Source organism: Macrobrachium rosenbergii, chromosome 34, assembly GCF_040412425.1.
Source record: "Macrobrachium rosenbergii isolate ZJJX-2024 chromosome 34, ASM4041242v1, whole genome shotgun sequence".
Classification (NCBI taxonomy): Eukaryota; Metazoa; Arthropoda; class Malacostraca; order Decapoda; family Palaemonidae; genus Macrobrachium; species Macrobrachium rosenbergii.
Genome location: NC_089774.1, coordinates 7581033 through 7602857, shown reverse-complemented (window position 1 = coordinate 7602857; position 21825 = coordinate 7581033). Strand labels below are relative to the sequence as shown.

The window sequence follows — 21825 nt, the reverse complement described above, 5'->3', positions numbered from 1 at the left end:
GACACCAATAATACCACCCCAGCAACAATTACCGTGAGTCTATCCTTTCCAGTAACAAATGGCGCAATACCTCCACAACAACAATTGCCGGTAGTCCTATCCTTCCAGTAACAAATGGCACCAATACCACCACAACACCAATTACCGGTAGTCCTATCCTTCCAGTAACAAATGGCACCAATACCACCACAACACCAATTACCGGTAGTCCTATCCTTCCGGTAATAAATGACACCAACACAACCCCAATGGCAATTGATGCAGGGCCTATCCTTCCAGTAACAAATGGCACCAATGCCACCACAACAATAATTACCGTTGGTCATATCGTACCAGTGACAAATGGCACCAATGCCACCACAACAGCAATTACCGGTAGTCCTATCCTTCCAGTAACAAATGACACCAATAATACCACCACAGCACCAATTACCGGTAGTCCTATCCTTCCAGTAACAAATGGCTGTGCTACCACAGCACCAATTACCGGTAGTCCTATCCTTCCGGTAATAAATGACACCAACACAACCCCAATGGCAATTGATGCAGGTCCTATCCTTCCAGTAACAAATGGCACCAATACCACCACAACAATAATTACCGGTAGTCATATCCTTCCAGTAACAAATGGCACCAATACCACCACAACAACAGTACCGTTGGTCCTATCCTGCACCGGTAACAAAATGACACCAATGCCACCACAACGCCAGTACCGGTAATCCTATCCTTCCAGTAACAAATGGCGCAATACCACCACACTTCAATTACCGGTAGTCCTATCCTTCCAGTAACAGAAATAGCATAATGCCACTGCAACAACAATTACCGGTAGTCCTATCCTTCCAGTAACAAATGGCACCAATACCACCCCAGCAACAATTACGGTAGTCCTATCCTTCCAGTAACAAACTAGCGCAATACCACCACAGCAAACAGAATTCCGCAGTGAGTCCTAACTCAGCCAGTGACAAATGACACCAATACCACCACAGCAACAATTACCGGTGGTCTATCCCAGTAACGATAAACTTAATACCACCCCAGCAACAATTACCGATAGTCCTGTCGCTTCCCGGTAACAAATGACACCAATACCACCACAGCACCAGTACCGGTAGTCCTATCCTTCCAGTAACAAATGACACCAATACCACCACAACAACAATTTCCGGTAGTCCTATCCTTCCAGTAACAAATGGCACCAATACCACCACAACACCAATTACCGGTAGTCCTATCCTTCCAGTAACAAATGACACCAATACCACCACAACAACAATTACCATTAGTCCTATCCTTCCAGTAACAAATGGCACCAATACCACCCCAACAACAATTACCGGTAGTCCTATCCTTCCAGTAACAAATGGCACCAATACCACCACAACAACAATTACCGGTAGTCCTATCCTTCCAGTAACAAATGACACCAATACCACCACAACAACAATTACCATGAGTCCTATCCTTCCAGTAACAAATGGCACCAATACCACCACAACACCAATTACCGGTAGTCCTATCCTTCCAGTAACAAATGGCACCAATACCACCACAACACCAATTACCGGTAGTCCTATCCTTCCAGTAACCAATGGCACCAATACCACCCCAACAACAATTACCGGTAGTCCTATCCTTCCAGTAACCAATGGCACCAATACCACCACAACAACAATTACCGGTACTCCTATCCTTCCAGTAACAAGTAACAATACCACCCCAACAACAGTACCGTTAGTCCTATCCTTCCAGTAACAAATAACAATACTACCACAACAGCAATTACCGGTAGTCCTATCCTTCAGTAACAAATGACGCAATACCACCACAACCAACAATTACCGGTAGTCCTATCCTTCAGTAACAAGTAACAATACCACCCCAACAACAATTACCGGTAGTCCTATCCTTCAGTAACAAATGGCGCCAATACCACCTGACACAATTACCACAGTGGTCTATCCTTCCCAGTAACAAATGGCGCAATACTGCCCCAGCAACAATTTGTTGGTTCTATCATTTGATAACAAATGGCGCCAATACCACCACAGCAACAGTTACCGGTAGTCCTATCCTTTCCGGTAACAAGTAAGCAATGCCACCACAGCTCCAATTCTGGTGAGTCCTATCCTTCAGTGACAAATGACACCAATGCCACCGCAACGCAGTGCAGTGGTCTGTCTTCCGGTAACAAATGACATAATACCACAACAACAATTACCGGTAGTCCTATCCTTCCAATAAATGGCACCAATACCACAACATCAATTACCAGTAGTCCTATCCTTCCAACAAAATGACACCAATACCACCACAACACCAGTGCCGGTAGTCCTATCCTTCCAGTAACAAATGACACCAATACCACCCCAACAGCAATTACCGGTAGTCCTATCCAATAACAAATGGCACCAATACCACTACAACGCAATTGCCGGTAGTCCCTGTCTGTTTCCAGTAACCAGTAACAATACCACCACAACACCAGTGCCGGTGGTCTATCGCTTCCGGTAACAAATGGCGCAATGCCACCACAACAACAATTACCGGTAGTCCTATCCTTCCAGTGGCAAATGGCACCAATACCACCACAGCACCAGTGCCGGTAGTCCTATCCTTCCAGTAACAAGTAAGCGCAATACCACCCCAACAACAAAATGCAGGTAGTCCTATCTTCCAGTAATAAATGGCACCAATACCACCACAACGCAATTACCGGTAGTCCTATCCTTCCAGTAACAAATGGCACCAATGCCACCACAGCAAACAATTACACCGGTAGTCTATCCTTCCAGTAACAAATGGCACCAATAACACCCCAACAGCAATTGCCGGTCAGTCCTATCCTTCCAGTGGCTCAAATGACACCAATACCACCCCAGCAACAATTACCGTGAGGTCCTATCCTTCCAGTAACAAATGGCACCAATAACACCCCAACAACAATTACCGGTAGTCCTATCCTTCCAGTAACAAATGGCACCAATACCACCCCAACAACAATTACCGGTAGTCCTATCCTTCCAGTAACAAATGGCACCAATACCACCACAACACCAATTACCGGTAGTCCTATCCTTCCAGTAACAAATGGCACCAATACCACCACAACAACGGTACCGGTGGTCCTATCCTTCCAGTAACAAATGGCGCCAATACCACCACAAGCACCAATTTTGGTAGTCCTATCCTTCCAGTAACAAATGGCGCAATACCACCACAACAACAGTGCCGGTAGTCCTATCCTTCCAGTAACCATTAAGCGCAATACCACCACAGCAAGCAATTACCGGTAGTCCTATCCTTCCGGTAACAAATGGCACCAATACCACCCCAACAACAGTGCCGGTAGTCCTATCTACCAGTAACCAATGGCACCAACACCCACCCCAACAACAATTACCGGTAGTCCTATCCTTCCAGTAATAATGGCGCAATACCACCACAACAACAATTACCGGTAGTCCTATCGTACCAGTAACAAATGGCACCAATACCACCCCAACAACAATTACCGGTAGTCCTATCCTTCCAGTAACAAATGGCACCAATACCACCACAACAACAATTACCGGTAGTCCTATCCTTCCAGTAACAAATGGCACCAATACCACCCCAACAACAATTACCGGTAGTCCTATCCTTCCAGTAACAAATGGCACCAATACCACCACAACAACATTGCAGTAGTCCTATCCTTCCAGTAACAAATGGCACCAATACCACCCCAACAACAGTGCCGGTAGTCCTATCGGCTGATAACAATAATAATGCCACCACAACACCAATTACCGGTAGTCCCTATCCTTCCCAGTAACAATGGCGCAATACCACCACAACAACAATTACCGGTAGTCCTATCCTTCCAGTAACAAATGACACCAATACCACCACAACAACAATTACCGGTAGTCCTATCCTTCCAGTAACAAATGGCACCAATACCACCCCAACAACAATTACCGGTAGTCCTATCCTTCCAGTAACAAATGGCACCAATACCACCACAACAACAATTACCGGTAGTCCTATCCTTCCAGTAACAAATAGCACCAATACCACCACAACACCAATTACCGGTAGTCCTATCCTTCCAGTAACAAATGGCACCAATACCACCACAACAACAATTACCGGCAGTCCTATCCTTCCAGTAACAAATGGCAGCAATACCACCACAACAACAATTACTATGAGTCCTATCCTTCCCAGTAACTATTGGCGCAATACCACAACAACAACATTACCGTTAGTCCTATCCTTCCAGTAACAAATGGCACCAATACCACCCCAACACCAATTACCGGTAGTCCTATCCTTCCAGTAACAAATGGCACCAACACAACCCCAACAACAGTTACCGGTAGTCCTATCCTTCCAGTAACAAATGGCAGCAATACCACCACAACAACAATTACTATGAGTCCTATCCTTCCAGTAACTAATGCTTTTAATACCACCCCAACACCAGTACCGGTAGTCCTATCATACCAATGCTCACGATAAACAATACCACCCCAACACCAATTACGGTGATCCTATCCTTCCAGTAACAAATGGCACCAATACCACCCCAACAACAATTACCGGTAGTCCTATCATTCCAGTAACAAATGACACCAATACCACCTGACACCAGTTACCGATGAATTCTATCCTTCCCAGTAACAAATGGCGCAATACCCCAACAACAATTGCCGGTGCTCTATCTTCCAGTAACAAATGGCTGCTTCTACCCCAACAAGCAATTGCGATGGTTCTGTATCATACCAGTAACCGATAACAATACCACCCCAACAACAATTGCCGTCAGTCCTATCCTTCCAGTAACAAATGGCGGCAATACCACCACAGCAACCAATTACTATGAGTCCTATCCTTCCAGTAACTAATGGCGCAAATACCACCCCAACACCAGTTACCGGTAGTCTATCTACCGGTAACAAAGTAACTAATACCACCCCAGCACCAGTGCCGGTAGTCCTATCCTTCCAGTAACAAATGGCGCAATACCACCCCAGCAACAATTGCCGGTGGTCCTATCGGCTTCCGGTAACAAATGGCGCAATGCCGCCTGGCACCAATTTACCCGATGGTCCTATCCTTCAGTAACAAATGGCACCAATACCACCACAACACCAATTACCGGTGATCCTATCCTTGGTAACAAATAGCGCAATACCACCCCAACAACAATTGCCGGTACTCCTATCGCTGGTAACAAATGGCACCAATACCACCCCATAAACAATTACCGGTAGTTCTGTCCTGCCAGTAACAAATGGCACCAATACCACCCCAACAACAATTACCGGTGTCCTATCGCTACCAGTAACGATGACACCAATACCACCACAACTACAATTACGGTAGTCCTATCATTCCAATAACAAATGGCACCAATACCACCACAACACCAATTACCGGTAGTCCTATCCTTCCAATAACAAGTAACAATACCACCACAACACCAATTACCGGTAGTCCTATCGGTAGTAACAAGTAACAATACAACAACAACAATTACTATAGATTCCTATCCTTCCAGTAAATGGCACCAATACCACAACAACAACAATTACTATAGGTCCTATCCTTCCAGTAACTATTAACCAATACCACAACAACAACTAATTACCATGAGTCCTATCCTTCCAGTAACAAATGCTTTTAAATACCACCTATATAATTACCGGTAGTCTATCCTTCAGTACCAAATGGCACCAATACCACCCCAACAACAGTACCGGTAGTCCTATCCTTCAGTAACAAATGGCACTTAACGCTTCCCCAACAACAGTTACCGGTAGTCCTATCCTTCAGTAACAAATGTCACCAACACACAACTCTGCCTCAGTAAACGCATGGCCTTTCCTTCCAATAACACCAGGCTCCAACCTAACCACAGTAACAGTAAACCCTGGCCCAATTCCTTCACCGTCAGTTGGAGTCCCAGTGCCTCACCTACCTGGAAACCCTGGCCCAATTCCTTCACCCTCAGGAGGGGGCCCAGTGCCTGTCCTACCTGGAAGCGCAAGCCTAATTCCTTCCCCACCAAGTGGAGGCCCAATGCCTTTCCTGCCCGGAAACCCTAACCGAATTCCTTCCCCCTCAGAAGAAGGCCCAGTGCCTGTCCTACCTGGAAACCTTTTCCCAATACATTCCCCTTCAGGTGGAGGTCCTGTGCCTATTATACCCTGGAAATGGTGGCCAAATTCCTTCCCCTTCAGGTGGAGGTCTTGTGCCTATCATACCTGGAAATGGTGGCCAAATTCCTTCCCCTTCAGGTGGAGGTCCTGTGCCTGTCATACCTGGAAATGGTGGCCAAATTCCTTCCCCTTCAGGTGGAGGTCTTGTGCCCAACTTACCTGGAGACACTGGCCCAATTCCTTCCCCCTCAGGAGGAGGCCCAGTGCCTATCCGTCCTGGAAACATCAGCCAAATTCCTTCCCCTTCAGGTGAAGGTCTTGTGCATATCCCACCTGGACACCCTGGCCCAATTCCTTCCCCTTCAGGAGGAGGCCCAGTGCCTAACCTTCCTTCCCACTCAGGCGGAGGTCCAGTGCCTAACCTTCCTTCCCCCTCAGGCGGAGATCCAGTGCCTAACCTACCTTCCCACTCAGGTGGAGGCCCAGTGCCTAACCTTCCTTCCCCCTCAGGTGGAGGCCCAGTGCCTAACCTTCCTTCCCCCTCAGGTGGAGGCCCAGTGCCTAACCTTCCTTCCCCCTCAGGTGGAGGTCCAGTACCTAACCTTCCTTCCCACTCAGGTGGAGGTCCATTACCTAACCTTCCTTCCCCCTCAGGTGGAGGTCCATTACCTAACCTTCCTTCCCCCTCAGGTGGAGGCCCAGTGCCTAATCTTCCTTCCCCTCAGGTGGAGGTCCAGTACCTAACCTTCCTTCCCACTCAGGTGGAGGTCCATTACCTAACCTTCCTTCCCCCCTCAGGTGGAGGTCCATTACCTAACCTTCCTTCCCCCTCAGGTGGAGGCCCAGTGCCTAATCTTCCTTCCCCCTCAGGTGGAGGTCCAGTACCTAACCTTCCTTCCCACTCAGGTGGAGGTCCATTACCTAACCTTCCTTCCCCCTCAGGTGGAGGCCCAGTGCCTAATCTTCCTTCCCCTCAGGTGGAGGTCCAGTACCTAACCTTCCTTCCCACTCAGGTGGAGGTCCATTACCTAACCTTCCTTCCCCCCTCAGGTGGAGGTCCATTACCTAACCTTCCTTCCCCTCAGGTGGAGGCCCAGTGCCTAATCTTCCTTCCCCTCAGGTGGAGGCCCAGTACCTAACCTTCCTTCCCACTCAGGTGGAGGTCCATTACCTAACCTTCCTTCCCCCTCAGGTGGAGGCCCAGTGCCTAATCTTCCTTCCCCCTCAGGTGGAGGTCCAGTACCTAACCTTCCTTCCCACTCAGGTGGAGGTCCATTACCTAACCTTCCTTCCCCCTCAGGTGGAGGCCCAGTGCCTAATCTTCCTTCCCCTCAGGTGGAGGTCCATTACCTAACCTTCCTTCCCCTCAGGTGGAGGCCCAGTGCCTAATCTTCCTTCCCCCTCAGGTGGAGGTCCATTACCTAACCTTCCTTCCCACTCAGGTGGAGGTCCATTACCTAACCTTCCTTCCCCCTCAGGTGGAGGTCCATTGCCTAACCTTCCTTCCCCCTCAGGTGGAGGCCCAGTGCCTAATCTTCCTTCCCCCTCAGGTGGAGGTCCATTACCTAACCTTCCTTCCCCCTCAGGTGGAGGTCCATTACCTAACCTTCCTTCCCCCTCAGGTGGAGGTCCATTACCTAACCTTCCTTCCCCCTCAGGTGGAGGTCCATTACCTAACCTTCCTTCCCCCTCAGGTGGAGGCCCAGTGCCTAATCTTCCTTCCCCCTCAGGTGGAGGTCCATTACCTAACCTTCCTTCCCCTCAGGTGGAGGTCCATTACCTAACCTTCCTTCCCCCTCAGGTGGAGGTCCATTACCTAACCTTCCTTCCCCCTCAGGTGGAGGCCCAGTGCCTAATCTTCCTTCCCCCTCAGGTGGAGGTCCATTACCTAACCTTCCTTCCCCCTCAGGTGGAGGTCCATTACCTAACCTTCCTTCCCCCTCAGGTGGAGGTCCATTACCTAACCTTCCTTCCCCCTCAGGTGGAGGCCCAGTGCCTAATCTTCCTTCCCCCTCAGGTGGAGGTCCATTACCTAACCTTCCTTCCCCCTCAGGTGGAGGTCCATTACCTAACCTTCCTTCCCCCTCAGGTGGAGGTCCATTACCTAACCTTCCTTCCCCCTCAGGTGGAGGCCCAGTGCCTAATCTTCCTTCCCCCTCAGGTGGAGGTCCATTACCTAACCTTCCTTCCCCTCAGGTGGAGGCCCAGTGCCTAATCTTCCTTCCCCTCAGGTGGAGGTCCAGTACCTAACCTTCCTTCCCACTCAGGTGGAGGTCCATTACCTAACCTTCCTTCCCCCTCAGGTGGAGGCCCAGTGCCTAATCTTCCTTCCCCCTCAGGTGGAGGTCCAGTACCTAACCTTCCTTCCCCTCAGGTGGAGGTCCATTACCTAACCTTCCTTCCCCCTCAGGTGGAGGCCCAGTGCCTAATCTTCCTTCCCCTCAGGTGGAGGTCCATTACCTAACCTTCCTTCCCCCTCAGGTGGAGGCCCAGTGCCTAATCTTCCTTCCCCCTCAGGTGGAGGTCCATTACCTAACCTTCCTTCCCACTCAGGTGGAGGTCCATTACCTAACCTTCCTTCCCCCTCAGGTGGAGGTCCATTACCTAACCTTCCTTCCCCCTCAGGTGGAGGCCCAGTGCCTAATCTTCCTTCCCCTCAGGTGGAGGTCCATTACCTAACCTTCCTTCCCCTCAGGTGGAGGTCCATTGCCTAACCTTCCTTCCCCCTCAGGTGGAGGTCCATTACCTAACCTTCCTTCCCCCTCAGGTGGAGGTCCATTACCTAACCTTCCTTCCCCTCAGGTGGAGGCCCAGTGCCTAATCTTCCTTCCCCCCTCAGGTGGAGGTCCATTACCTAACCTTCCTTCCCCCTCAGGTGGAGGTCCATTACCTAACCTTCCTTCCCCCTCAGGTGGAGGTCCATTACCTAACCTTCCTTCCCCCTCAGGTGGAGGCCCAGTGCCTAATCTTCCTTCCCCCTCAGGTGGAGGTCCATTACCTAACCTTCCTTCCCCCTCAGGTGGAGGTCCATTACCTAACCTTCCTTCCCCCCTCAGGTGGAGGTCCATTACCTAACCTTCCTTCCCCTCAGGTGGAGGCCCAGTGCCTAATCTTCCTTCCCCTCAGGTGGAGGTCCATTACCTAACCTTCCTTCCCCCTCAGGTGGAGGTCCATTACCTAACCTTCCTTCCCCCTCAGGTGGAGGTCCATTACCTAACCTTCCTTCCCCCTCAGGTGGAGGCCCAGTGCCTAATCTTCCTTCCCCCTCAGGTGGAGGTCCATTACCTAACCTTCCTTCCCCCTCAGGTGGAGGCCCAGTGCCTAATCTTCCTTCCCCCTCAGGTGGAGGTCCAGTACCTAACCTTCCTTCCCACTCAGGTGGAGGTCCATTACCTAACCTTCCTTCCCCTCAGGTGGAGGCCCAGTGCCTAATCTTCCTTCCCCCTCAGGTGGAGGTCCAGTACCTAACCTTCCTTCCCACTCAGGTGGAGGCCCATTACCTAACCTTCCTTCCCCCTCAGGTGGAGGCCCAGTGCCTAATCTTCCTTCCCCCTCAGGTGGAGGTCCATTACCTAACTTCCTTCCCCCCCTCAGGTGGAGGCCCAGTGCCTAATCTTCCTTCCCCTCAGGTGGAGGTCCAGTACCTAACCTTCCTTCCCACTCAGGTGGAGGTCCATTACCTAACCTTCCTTCCCCCTCAGGTGGAGGTCCAGTGCCTATCCCGCCAGGGAACCCTGGCCCCATTCCTTCCCACTCGGGTAGAGGCCCATTGCCTGTCCGGTCTGAAAACCCTAACCCCATTCCTTCCCACTTGGGTGGAGGCCCAGTGCCTGTCCCGCCTAGGAACCCTGGCCCAATTCCTTCCCCTTTTGTTGGAGGCCAAGTGCCTGACCTCCCTGGAAACCCCAGTCCAATTCCTTCCCCCCCAGGTGGAGGCCCAGTGCCTATCCTGCCCGCAATCCCTGTCCCGATTCCCATCCTACCTGGAAACCCTGGTCCCATCCCTTCGCCCCCAGGTGGAGGCCCAGTTCCTTCCGCCTCGGCAACTGGATTGCCTTCTTCAACCTCACCACCTTCTTGCACAGCTACACGAGCCTACTGTTGTAAGTGACATGATTTGACGTCAGTGTTGCATTACTTTCTCCTTTTCACTGATTCTACTTCACTTCTCTTCTTTTTTTTCTCTCGGAGCTTTTTTCCATCCAATACATACCTTACACACCTTGGTCAGCCTTTCGTTCTTTGCACACAACCACACCACAGTCTCATTCGCAATCCAGACTGCTTTTATGTTCATTCTAGCCTTCAAAAACCTTTCAGTTTCTCTCTCTCTGCTCTTTCAGATCTGCCTCTGTTTCACGAGATCGAGACTTCAAAATCCTCATTTCATAGATGCTGGACTCATTCTCTTCACGCAGCATCTTTCTATTTGCTCTTGTATATTTAAGATGATAATGATCCCCATTTCCCTTATAGAATGACCTCCTGTCTTCCCCAAAAGTATTTAATCGTTAATTTCCTGTATATTCTGCCTATTTAAGCTCACCCTTTCCCATTTCAACCTTAATCATCATCTTCTTCTTCTTGAATGTAGATATATCATCATGGCTACAGCCCAGCAGTAGCAAGTTATGTCTCTGATTCTATGAGATTATCATCAACTGTTTATACTTATTGCACCTTTCAATTTAACCCATTTTCGTCCATTTTTTTTTCTTTATAAAATATTCGTACTCCTCGTATGAGATGGAGCTGTTTCGATTTCATTCTCAGGTACTTTCTCAGCCATCAACCTTCAGTTCAAACTCGTGTCCATTTTGCACTTTAATTCAACCAGACGTTGACCAGATCCGTTCAATCTACTTGTCATTGTACGTGTTTTATAATTGCATAATACGCAACGACCCTTTGCCCTAGCCACTTTCTTGTTCCCAGGATATACCTTCAGTCATTCATCTTTGAAGTATTCAGCACCTCACCTTAGAACAGCCAGCATTCTTGATCCCCAAACTAAGAAAAACGTAGATCCAGATCTGTCAACCGCGTCCTCGGTATTTTGGGCACTGTAAGAGATAGCAGCTCGCGAGCCCCACGTCTCCTTACTGTCCAAGACACAGTGATATATCTTTGTTCCTCACAGTTCTGCGTACACTGCCCTTATACTTTCGCCTAATTAAATAACCATAGCATCTAGGTTTCTCCCCTTAAAGAAATTATGCTCGCCAATCTCGAGCTAGGAAGTCACTAGGTAACATTTTCGTTTCAGTGCTTTTTGTAGCAGTTTGAAATCTATATATTCTTAGAAACTCAAACTCAGTAACTGAGATCAGCGTCACAGCTTTCCCAGCCGAAAAGCACCTAGACAATCCAATCAGTCTGCAAATCTGAGAATTAATTCTTCTTTTCCAGTGATCCCGTTACTCTCAAACATTCTCCTCACCTTTCTCTCCCCTCGCCAGCAAGCTGTGGCGTGACTCAGATCGGTTTACCTGAAGCCAGAACCTACCTCGGTACACCTGCCTTCCCTGACGAAATCCCTTACCAAGTGTCGCTCCAAGTATCTTTCCAAGGCTTCGCCCGGAACTGTGGAGGTGCCCTGATCAAGAGGAGTTGGGTTGTCACAGCTGCATCGTGCTTTTACGACAGCCTGGGGTAAGCTTCTGAATCACTGCTGTGATTCTCTGCTTTTATAAGGACCCTGAGGGTTACAGTGGGATTTCGTCACAGAGAATTTGGCAACATAACCCCCACCCAATATAAATACAATACAAACATATGAAAAGGATCAGTGATGCAAACCTTGCTGGGAAATTATTAGATGTATTCAATTACTGAACAAAGGTACTTTTTTATTTCAATTTAAGTGTCAATCAGTAGGATACAATGAATGCACATTATAACAGTGATTATGAGTGATACTACACATTGCACACCAACACATTTTTAGTGGCTCCTTTGTTGCTGTTTCTCATTAATGATGATGTTCAAACGAGGTTCTTTCTTTGAAAATTAGGAAAATACAAGTTTTACTTTCTCATGGTAAATATACAGCACCATTGCATTGGCTATCATGTCTCGCACCCCCCGGTTTAAGGTTTTGTACCCCAACAGGTACCCTAAGTATTTGATGTTGATCTTAGAGACAGCAGGTGGTGCCATTTTTCACTCAAAACGGTAAAGGGGCAAAAGAGTTGCTCACGTTAGGCCTATGTCCATAGGCAAAGGTCTGTTTGAAAGCATATCAAAGACATTTCAGCAGGGATGCACCCTAACCTATCTTTCCCTGAACCTAACGTGGCAATGGAAACTGCAGGACTTGCAAGTGCAATTATTCTGCAGGATTACCCTCAGCTCTTTATTGCAAACAAGATAGATAGCGGATAGCATTAATCCAAGTCTAAATCCCCAGGAACGAGGCCAAAGTGGGCCACGTGAAGTATGCGTATGGAAACCATGACCTGACTGCAGTGAATTATACATCCATAACCTCATTCCACGTCCACACTAACTATGTACCTCGTGTTGCTGTAAGTAAACAAAAATATATTCAGTCAATAATGTATCAGTGATAATCTTAATCCTCTATGAACATTAGAATTTAACCTGAGACCCACATCTCTGGTAACTGATTTTGTCAAGTCTCACAGTTGAAAAAGTCAGCATGCACAGTATATGGTAGTTACCATTACCTGAAACCTAATAATATGGTCAGTATGTAGCTTGCATAAACCCTGACACCAAAACTAGACATTTCACTGACGCCTGTGAGATCAAATGATATGGAACAATGAATGTAATTGAGCAAATATCTCTTCGCAGTGTCTGCTGGGGTCAAGAAAAAGGATTGGAAGCAGCACTTTTATCCCTAATATTATGTATATATTATGTATAATCTTGATCAGTTTAATGTAATCAGTGCTCAAGTGAGAATGATGTATTGTATAAAGTAAATGGTATTTACTAAAGGTTGCAGAGGTACCTTCAAATTGTGTTTATTATAGTATTGGATTTCCAGTGCAATTATATATACATACATATATATGTATATATATATATATATGTGTGTGTGTGTGTGTGTGTGTGTGTGTGTGTGTGTTTTAATGTAACACCAAGGCCTGAATAAAAAAATCACGAAAACATTCCCAATTTCAACCATAAAACGCACCGTAGCTAATGTATTCCCACTTTCGATTTCGCCTTATATTTTTTCTTGTCGTAGCTGTCAGTCAAACGAGTTCTTTCTCTCACGCAATGATGCATTACTATCCACGCTTTGCAGGAGAACAACAACATCGCCTTGGTTGAAATTCCACCGGTGCCTGACTTCGAAACAAATCCTGCTGTCAAACCCATGTGTCTAGCGGAGGAGTCCGACATTTTTGTGAGCGCACCAGCCGTAGTGACAGGCTGGGGAGAGGCGAGTGCGGGTGAGTGCCTCGTTTGCCTGCGTTTTTCTAAAGAGGCGGTTTCTTCCGTGTACAAAATGAGCTGTGTTTTCAGTCATTTCGGTCGATAACTATCCGTGCAACTATTTTCCGGATCAGTGAGGATGTTATCTAGAAGCTATGCAGTGCGTTACTATACCATAATACTATCCTTCTTGCATTTTAATAATAATAATAATAATAATAATAATAATAATAATAATAACAATAATAATAATAATAATAATAATAATAATAATCATGTCTACAAAATGAAAAAGTGATTATGATGATTTGGGTATTGATGTATATCCATTAATTTACTTATTTATTTATGTATATCCATTAATTAATAAATTAATTTATTTATTTATTTATTAATTAAACATCTATTGTTTCAGGAGGGGGTCCAAACCCCAAGCTTCGCGTGGTCGTCGAAGACGTAATGGATACGGCCAAGTGTGCTAATTCACTAAAACTCCCGTTGAATGCGTCTGCGACCCTGTGCACTAGCCATTACGTGATGGGCGCATGCGCGGTAGGTACCTCAGCGATCACAAGGAAAATGCTCCTACGAATAGATTTTATATTGATTTTTTTTAATTCTTCTTATAATTCACTTTTCCTGCAAGTCAGTATTGGTCAATAAATGGCCAAAGTTCATATTTAGATGGATGCGAAGAACGTTGTATAGCAGAATTTTATTCTCTGAATAAGCAAGTTACTGAAATCTGGTGTGGTAAATCCGTAGACTTTATCAGTTCTAACTGGGTGTCCACCAGTAGATGGATTCTGGGTATAATAATAATAATAATAATAATAATAATAATAATAATAATAATAATAATAATAATAATAATAATAATAATAATAATAATAACAATAACAATAACGGTGACCTATTTCAAAGACTCTCATAATCACTCGAATCCCTTCTTCCCCCAGGGTGATATTGGAAGTCCCCTCGTAACCCAGGTGTGCCCTGACCACTGGGTCCTCATAGGAGTTTTAATCAGGAGAGACACCTGCAACAACCGATCTACCCCAGGGTTATACAGTCGGGTCCCTGTCTTCAGATCCTGGATTGATGAAGTGACGTCTGCAACAACATGTTGATGATTCAGTCCTGAGGTTTTCTGTCCAGGTACAGACCTTCAGGAGACTGTGAGTAATTGTTGTGACTGGCTAAACTGAAACTGCAGTCCTGAGGTCTGTCAAAGTACAGACCTTCAGGAGACTGTCAGTAATTGTTGTGACTTTTTAAACTGGAACTACAGTCCTGTGGAGGTCTGTCAAAGTACAGACCTTCAGGAGACTGTCAGTAATTGTTATGACTGGCTAAACTGGAACTGCAGTCCTGAGGAGGTCTGTCAAAGTACAGACCTTCAGGAGACTCTCAGTAATTGTTATGACTGGCTAAACTGGAACTACAGTCCTGTGGAGGTCTGTCAAAGTACAGACCTTCAGGAGACTGCCAGTAATTGTTGTGGCTTTTTAAACTGGAACTGAGGGTTACTGTGTCCATACATTCCAGCCAATAGGAAGTTAACCTGTAGACCTAGTAATTAGGTTCCTGTTTCAGAATTTTGAAAAATTAAATTGGAAACAATTTAAGGAGATTCCTATTCCAAGAATTTGAAGCTTGTTTTGGAGACAATTTCAATAGAATGCTATTCCAGGATTCAGAAAGTTAAACTGGAACCTAGTTGAGTAGAGTCCCACTCCAAGGATTAAGGAAATTAAGTTGATTCCCATTTCAGGAATGAAGAGTGAAAAAGTTAAAATTCTAGCAACATAGGTCGATCCCTACTTCAGGCATGAAAACTGTTGGAAAAAACTAAATACATTCCTAATCCTGGAATTAAAAGTTAAACTGGAAAAAGCTAAGTAAATTCCTTTTCCAGAAATAGAAAGACATTATTAATCCCATTTCTGGACTTTAAAGGTCCCTGGGGCTTTTCCTCATTGTGTTTACTAAAAGGTTTTTATTTAGCTTTTGTTGGCTTTTATCTATTTATATATCACTCGTATACAATTACACATCTTTTGTGTATAATTATGTATCTTTTATGTAGCTCAGATATTTAAAATGTTAATTATAAATAATAAGTATTATGTTGTTATGAGTTTAGTTATTCTATTAGTACTTTTTCTTGTTTTCACTTTTGTTGTGATTGTAATAAATACTACACCAAAATACAGGGTCTTTTATTTATTGTCTGTTGGGACCTAAACCCCCTTTTGAAAGGGACATTTTCCACTGTATTTATTCTCTCATAAATCGATTGACGAACAAGATCGATTTCCAGAATTCCAGGCAATAAGTTTTTGTAATATGATCCCTGGAAAGGAGAGAAGTGCATATGTACGCCTTCGTACGCAACTTGCACCTTCCATCCGCGACACTTGCACATAAAATGCTCTCAGAGTGTTGGCACGTTCACTTATCAAGCCTTCATGCGTCAGTTACCTTACTTGACACGCGAGGAGGGATTCTTTAATTGCCAGCCAGGTGAGTCTTGCTCACTTCCAGTTCGCTGGTGAGTTCTGAGGTGAAATCGAGTCATTGACTTCCAACAAAGATTCAGGTAATTCAGTTTTGATCATATCTGTGTCAATGTGTTGTACCTATTTATTAAGCTTTTCACAGAAAATATTAAATGTGATTTTAGATAAGAGGTTCATTTCTGGTGTGAAATCGAGTCATTGACTTCCAACAATGATTCAGGAAATTCAGTTTTGTTTATGTGTCAATTTGCTGTATCTATTTTTAAGCTTTTGATAGAAAATATCAAATGTGGTTTTAGATTAGATTTTAATTCGTGATATTTTACAATAAATTATGATTTTTATGTCATCAAGAAAGAGGTCTGATACTGAGCCTTAGATAACAGTCAGACAACTGCGTTTGGTGAAATTCTCGTAAGTGGCATAACTTGATGTTTGAGTAATACGTGGAAAATCAAGTTTTAAAAATGACCTTTTTATTATTGCTTTATTATAGAGGGATGCATTGTTATTTTGCTCTGTATGTATGGGTAATTATTATTATTATTATTATTATTATTATTATTATTATTATTATTATTATTATTGTAAGGGAAACTTCAATATCGCTCAAATGCTTCGTTTTACGTCACTGCACTTCTCATGGCAACGTACGTTCATTCATTAACAGGTGGTGATGACGTAGCATTTTCAGTTGTTGACACTCACGCACATAGATGGCGTTGCATGAAAGGTATGCTTCTCCAGGATCCTTGTTGGTAGGTGGTGTTAGCCTAAGTGACTGCAGTTGTGAGAAGGAGATTCGACTCCCCATTTCTCGGACACTGGAACCTCTTCCAAAAACAGGACCTGATTGTGAGTATTTCAACAATTATAGGTTGTTATTCATAATGTTATGTTTTGGGTTATTGTGTTATAATCAGGGTTTGTGATAGTGGTAATAAGTTTATTTTTATTTGTTTTCAAGTGTTTTGGTCCAATGTTTGACGGCACATTTCAGGAGGCGAGTCTGAAATGGGGTATATTTATAGGTGTCAATGAAAGAGGATTATAATTCCTCCTACATTATTATTATTATTATTATTATTATTATTATTATTATTATTATTATTATTATTATTATTATTATTATAAGCTCCCAAAGAATATTATAGTGTTCATTAGGAAGAAGTAAGAGGAGGTATAGGAAAATACAGAAAGAAGACATCTCACTTATTAAAAAAAGAAAAAATCAATTGATAAATAGACAAAAATGTATAAAAATGCAAGGAGGGTGTTCGTTTAGTCCCACGAACACTATGACGCATTGCAAGCACATGTATGAAGTCTAATGTATCATAACGTAACAGTATAATGCTACAATCGCATGTCTATAATAATAATAATAATAATAATAACAATGACCAAATCCATAAAGACCAACAGTAGGTATTGACACGAGGGAAATTCGCCGCTAATGAATGGCTATGTCTTTTATGCCCTTTTATCTCTCCCCTCCGTTTGCTCCGAGAAATATCGTCTTCCCGGAGGAGAAAATAATGGCCTTTACGAACTGAAGAATTCCTCCTTATCTGACGCCATTACCTCGTCTGAATGATTTCTGAAATGATTTCGCCTGATTTCAATCGCGCAGCGTCGGTAGATTTTCCCCATCGTTCTTGATTTCATTATTTATCGGTGTGAACGACCGGCGTTGCAGTTATGTATGACTTGTGGGACATATTTAGTATATTCGTGATTTCTTTAGTAGTTGGTGTTCTGCGCATGCGTTGTGGGTATGTCTATAACGCATGCGCAGAGAGCATCGTATTGTTATTTGGATTTTTTTTTTTTTATATAAGTTTTGATTTCTATGATTTAATGAATATTATGCTCTCTCTCTCTCTCTCTCTCTCTCTCTCTCTCTCTCTCTATGAATCCATTTATCTTCAATTTATCTTCTAATTTGACTTGTCATATCTACTGCAAATCCTTTTATAATCAAATTGTTCCTTCGGGCCCCTAGCTGCAACCTTTTCATTTCTTTTACCGTACCTCCGTTCATAGTCGCTTTCTTCCATCTTCCTCTCCAAACAACTGCTTTGAGGTTTTCCTCCTGTTACACCTTTCAAACCTCTTACTCTCAATTTCCGTTTCAACGCTGGATGACCTCACAGGTCCCCAGCGCTTGGCCAAAATTCTATATGCTATACTATATTGACCACCATCTGGGATAACGTTTTCCCCAACCCAAAACGTCAAAATTCTACCCACTGAGGCCCACCTCTATTCTTCCAGGTTCTCCCCAAATCACAGAAGGCAATATTCCCAGGGCATTTTTGATGTTGAGCATTACGGAATATTTCTTCAGGACGTACCGTCCCTTTTATCCGGGTTGACAGAAGTCGTAAAAACCTGGGAAAAACTGCTTGGGTAAGATTGTGGTTTTATTTTTTTTTATTATTTCTTTCCTTGGTATTTCCTGGCGTCTTTATGAATGTTTGTGATCTTCTTAATTTGATCTTTCGGTGGGATTTTATTGATTTTTTTTACTATTTTATTTTTATTGATATTTCCATAGAATTTTACTTCTCAGTTTCATTAATCTAATCTTTCTTCTTTAGTTCAAATTCTATTCGACAGATTTTGTTTCTCTGTTTCCATAGAATTTTATTTCTCAATTTTATATTTCTCCTTTAGCTCACAGTTTATTCAACAGATTTTGTTTCTGTGTTTCCATAGAATTTTATTTATCAATTTCATTCGTCTAATCTTTCTTCTTTAGTTCACAATCTGTTCAACAGATTTTGTTTCTCTGTTCCATAAAATTTTATTTATCAATTTCATTCATCTAATCTTTCTTCTTTAGTTCACAATCTATTCAATAGATTTTGTTTCTCCATGTTTCCCCTCTTACTAAGTTTTAGCTAACTTCCCCCCCGCCCCCTTTATATCTTAAGATTTTTTCTTATTTTGTTTAAGCCAGATTCTTTACTGTTGCGTGTAATTAAGGAAGGTATTTCAATTTGCTGCCCCAAAGCTCTTTGTCCAGTATCCAGGCTCCTGTAATCTCTCTCATAGCATGGGGTATTTATTAAGTTATTCATCTACCTATTTATTTATTTATTTATTTATTTATTTATTTATTTATTTATTTATTTATTTATTTATTTATTTATTTATTTATTTATTTAGCTGTTTACTTTGGGTGTCAACAATAAACTTCACATTTTATCTACTGCTGATGTTGATAGGAACTTCTAGCTCTACAAATCCTATAATTCATTTTGTTTATATTTTTGTTTATTTTTTTATTTATTTTTTCATTTATTTATTTATTTATTGGTATGTGTTTTAGGTGTGTTTCCAATTAGCAGATGTTTATGTTATCCTGTAATTATTCAGTTACAAATAATTATATAGTTTTGTTCCATTCTTTTGACACGTATCTAAATTTATGCTATTTTGCATTTATTCAATAATAATAATAATAATAATAATAATAATAATAATAATAATAATAATAATAATAATAATAATAATAATAATAATAATAATAGCAACTCTCTCCACATCATCTAAGAAAATTCCACTTTGTATTCATCACATTTCAAAAATCCTGAACTTCAACAATTACAACTATAACTTTAAATCAAAAAACTCAAAACCAACTTTAATATCATCTCCCTCGCCACAAAAATATAGCCTCCGCATTTCTCATACCTCTGCGCATTGTGATTATAGTTCTCTAATGAAAATTCCTGGGGAAACTCGATCTTGAATAACGAATGAAAGAATTCATTCAGAAGTTCCTCTTGCATTCACTGCGAGGCTTCCGAGAACGATTAAGAAACTGAGGACGTGTTCCCCCTCTCAGTCTCTCTTTGCAACTGAAGCGAGACGCTTTCGTAATGTTGTTTATATATGCAGTGAGGTTTTAATCTCTTATTCTTCAAGATGGGGTTTTGTAGTCGTTGATTGTCAGGTGTTGGTGTGATGTTGCAATGCTTTTGCAATGCATTTTTGGAGGGCGTCGCAACCTTAAAATCATTCTTGTGATATTTATAAACGAAGTTTTTTTGTTAATTTGCACAGTGATGAACCTGTTCCTATAAAAAGATGGTACTGTTAAAGTTATTAGGCCTATGTTGCTTTGAAGTTTCTTCTCAAGATTTTGTAAGAGTTAAAAGCGGAGTTCTTTGCCCGCAGAAGAACTTATTCGAACACCTCCAAATATTTCACAAAGAGTCTAACTACAGGAACCTCCAGATTACAGAAGAGTGATCTATAACCTGTCACGAACCTTCAGTCAACATTCAGCAGGTGACAGACTTTAAATTACCTCTTACACGCCCACAGGGGCAGCGCTCACATCTGGATCAAAGTGTCCTTCAGGAAAAACACGCCCCTCAGCCACGCCCACCTGAGCCACCCACATACAGAAAGTTTTAGAGTTCCAGTCATCTCTTAGCTAGCCAGTCAACTCCCAGGACCAGTGACCAGAGTAGAATCGGATTTGGCAAGAGCTTACAGTCATTCCAAAATCATTCCTTCAAACCATCAGCCAGTGAAGGTTCAGATCACTGATTGGGGCAGGTAGACTCACCCAGGCTCTTGTTATTAAGGGCTGCTCTTGGAGCCAGAGCCCGTGCTAGCATACGGCTGGTTTAATCTAAACAAGAGTCTCTTGTCATTTCTAGCTAGATCTTGCAGAGTAGACCATCTCTCTGGGAAGCAGTCGCAACCTTGAGGAACACCTCGGAAGGTATTTGTAAACTTAATTTAAGAAACTGAACCAGTTTGCAGCCAACAGTGCAATATTTCTACCCCGAAACACTCCTACAATACCAGTTGTATTATTAGTAGTAACACAACTCACTAGAATTCATGAATGAACGAGAGTACGCAAACAAAGTGTGATCAACTCATTCATTTAAAATCGTGAAAGTACAAAACCTACGTTGGACCTAACCCGCATTTTCCACCTCATCGACGAAGCGGATGATGAATTGACGGTCCAAAGATAATGATGGATTTTTCCCGGGGAGGGAAAAAATAATAAATGAAGCAGCTGACCTTTGGTAAATGACCGTCAGAAAAGATGGACGAGTTTAAAAAGGGGAGAATTTTATGGCCTGGAGAGACACAGTCTTTGGAAACAGATACTGATGTATTTTCCTGTGCGCTTCGAGACGTTTCATTATTTTTAGGAATGTTTCAGTGAATTCCAGTCGAATGTTATCTCGTTCCATATGACACTGAACGAAAATCTTTAGATTCTTCTAAGAGATCTGAAACTATTTTGGATGGGTTTGAAGCCGAGAGCGACGTATGAAAAGTAAATTTGTGCAGATGCTGTTTCTTTCTAGGGGCCTGGAAGAAATATTTTCAAAGTAATAATACCCCAAAATGGGAAGCGAAATGTGTCTTTATTACAGATTATAATTGATATAGGTTTTCGTTTGTCAATAACGAATGTAAATTGTGTATTAGTGCCTCTAAATTATCTTAGAAGACCTTATATAAGGAAGACCTTATATATATAATATATATATATATATATATATATATATATATATATATATATATATATATATGTGTGTGTGTGTGTGTATGTGTGTGTGTGTGTGTGTGCGTGTGTATACAGTATATATATATATGTGTGTGTGTGTGTGTGTGAGAGAGATTTCGTATCGCCTACTTCTACCCCATTACCGACCAGAAATAAAGACCCGCCACGCTTCCATAGAAGGACGAAG

General features: G+C 43.1%; 2 protein-coding genes across 2 annotated transcripts in view; both read left to right on the top strand.

Annotated features, from left to right (window-relative positions):
- The window catches only part of LOC136856020 (mucin-2-like), a 33448-nt gene extending 21115 nt beyond the window's left edge, over nt 1-12333 (top strand). Inside the window, exons 9-21 of the mRNA XM_067133573.1 lie at nt 53-718; nt 1107-1704; nt 6122-7205; nt 7312-7455; nt 7562-7741; nt 7921-8397; nt 8601-8815; nt 8958-9174; nt 9318-9533; nt 9569-9712; nt 9857-10258; nt 11615-11807; nt 12267-12333. Coding sequence (XP_066989674.1) covers nt 53-718; nt 1107-1704; nt 6122-7205; nt 7312-7455; nt 7562-7741; nt 7921-8397; nt 8601-8815; nt 8958-9174; nt 9318-9533; nt 9569-9712; nt 9857-10258; nt 11615-11807; nt 12267-12333 — 4603 coding nt within the window. The remainder of the gene's footprint in view (nt 1-52; nt 719-1106; nt 1705-6121; nt 7206-7311; nt 7456-7561; nt 7742-7920; nt 8398-8600; nt 8816-8957; nt 9175-9317; nt 9534-9568; nt 9713-9856; nt 10259-11614; nt 11808-12266) is intronic.
- Nucleotides 12060-15704, top strand: LOC136855967 (chymotrypsin B-like). Its single transcript, XM_067133522.1, has 4 exons — nt 12060-12682; nt 13435-13582; nt 13981-14117; nt 14525-15704. The coding sequence occupies exons 2-4, from the start codon at nt 13507-13509 to the stop codon at nt 14693-14695; spliced, it is 384 nt and encodes a 127-aa protein (XP_066989623.1). The 5' UTR covers nt 12060-12682; nt 13435-13506; the 3' UTR covers nt 14696-15704.
- Nucleotides 15705-21825: the final 6121 nt, after the last annotated feature.

Coding starts and splice junctions, on each gene's coding strand:
- LOC136855967 (XM_067133522.1), top strand. CDS start 13,507: ATGTGTCTAGCGGAGGAGTCCGACATTTTTGTGAGCGCACCAGCCGTA. Junction 13,583..13,980: donor CTGGGGAGAGGCGAGTGCGG/GTGAGTGCCTCG, acceptor CTATTGTTTCAG/GAGGGGGTCCAAACCCCAAG. Junction 14,118..14,524: donor ACGTGATGGGCGCATGCGCG/GTAGGTACCTCA, acceptor TTCTTCCCCCAG/GGTGATATTGGAAGTCCCCT.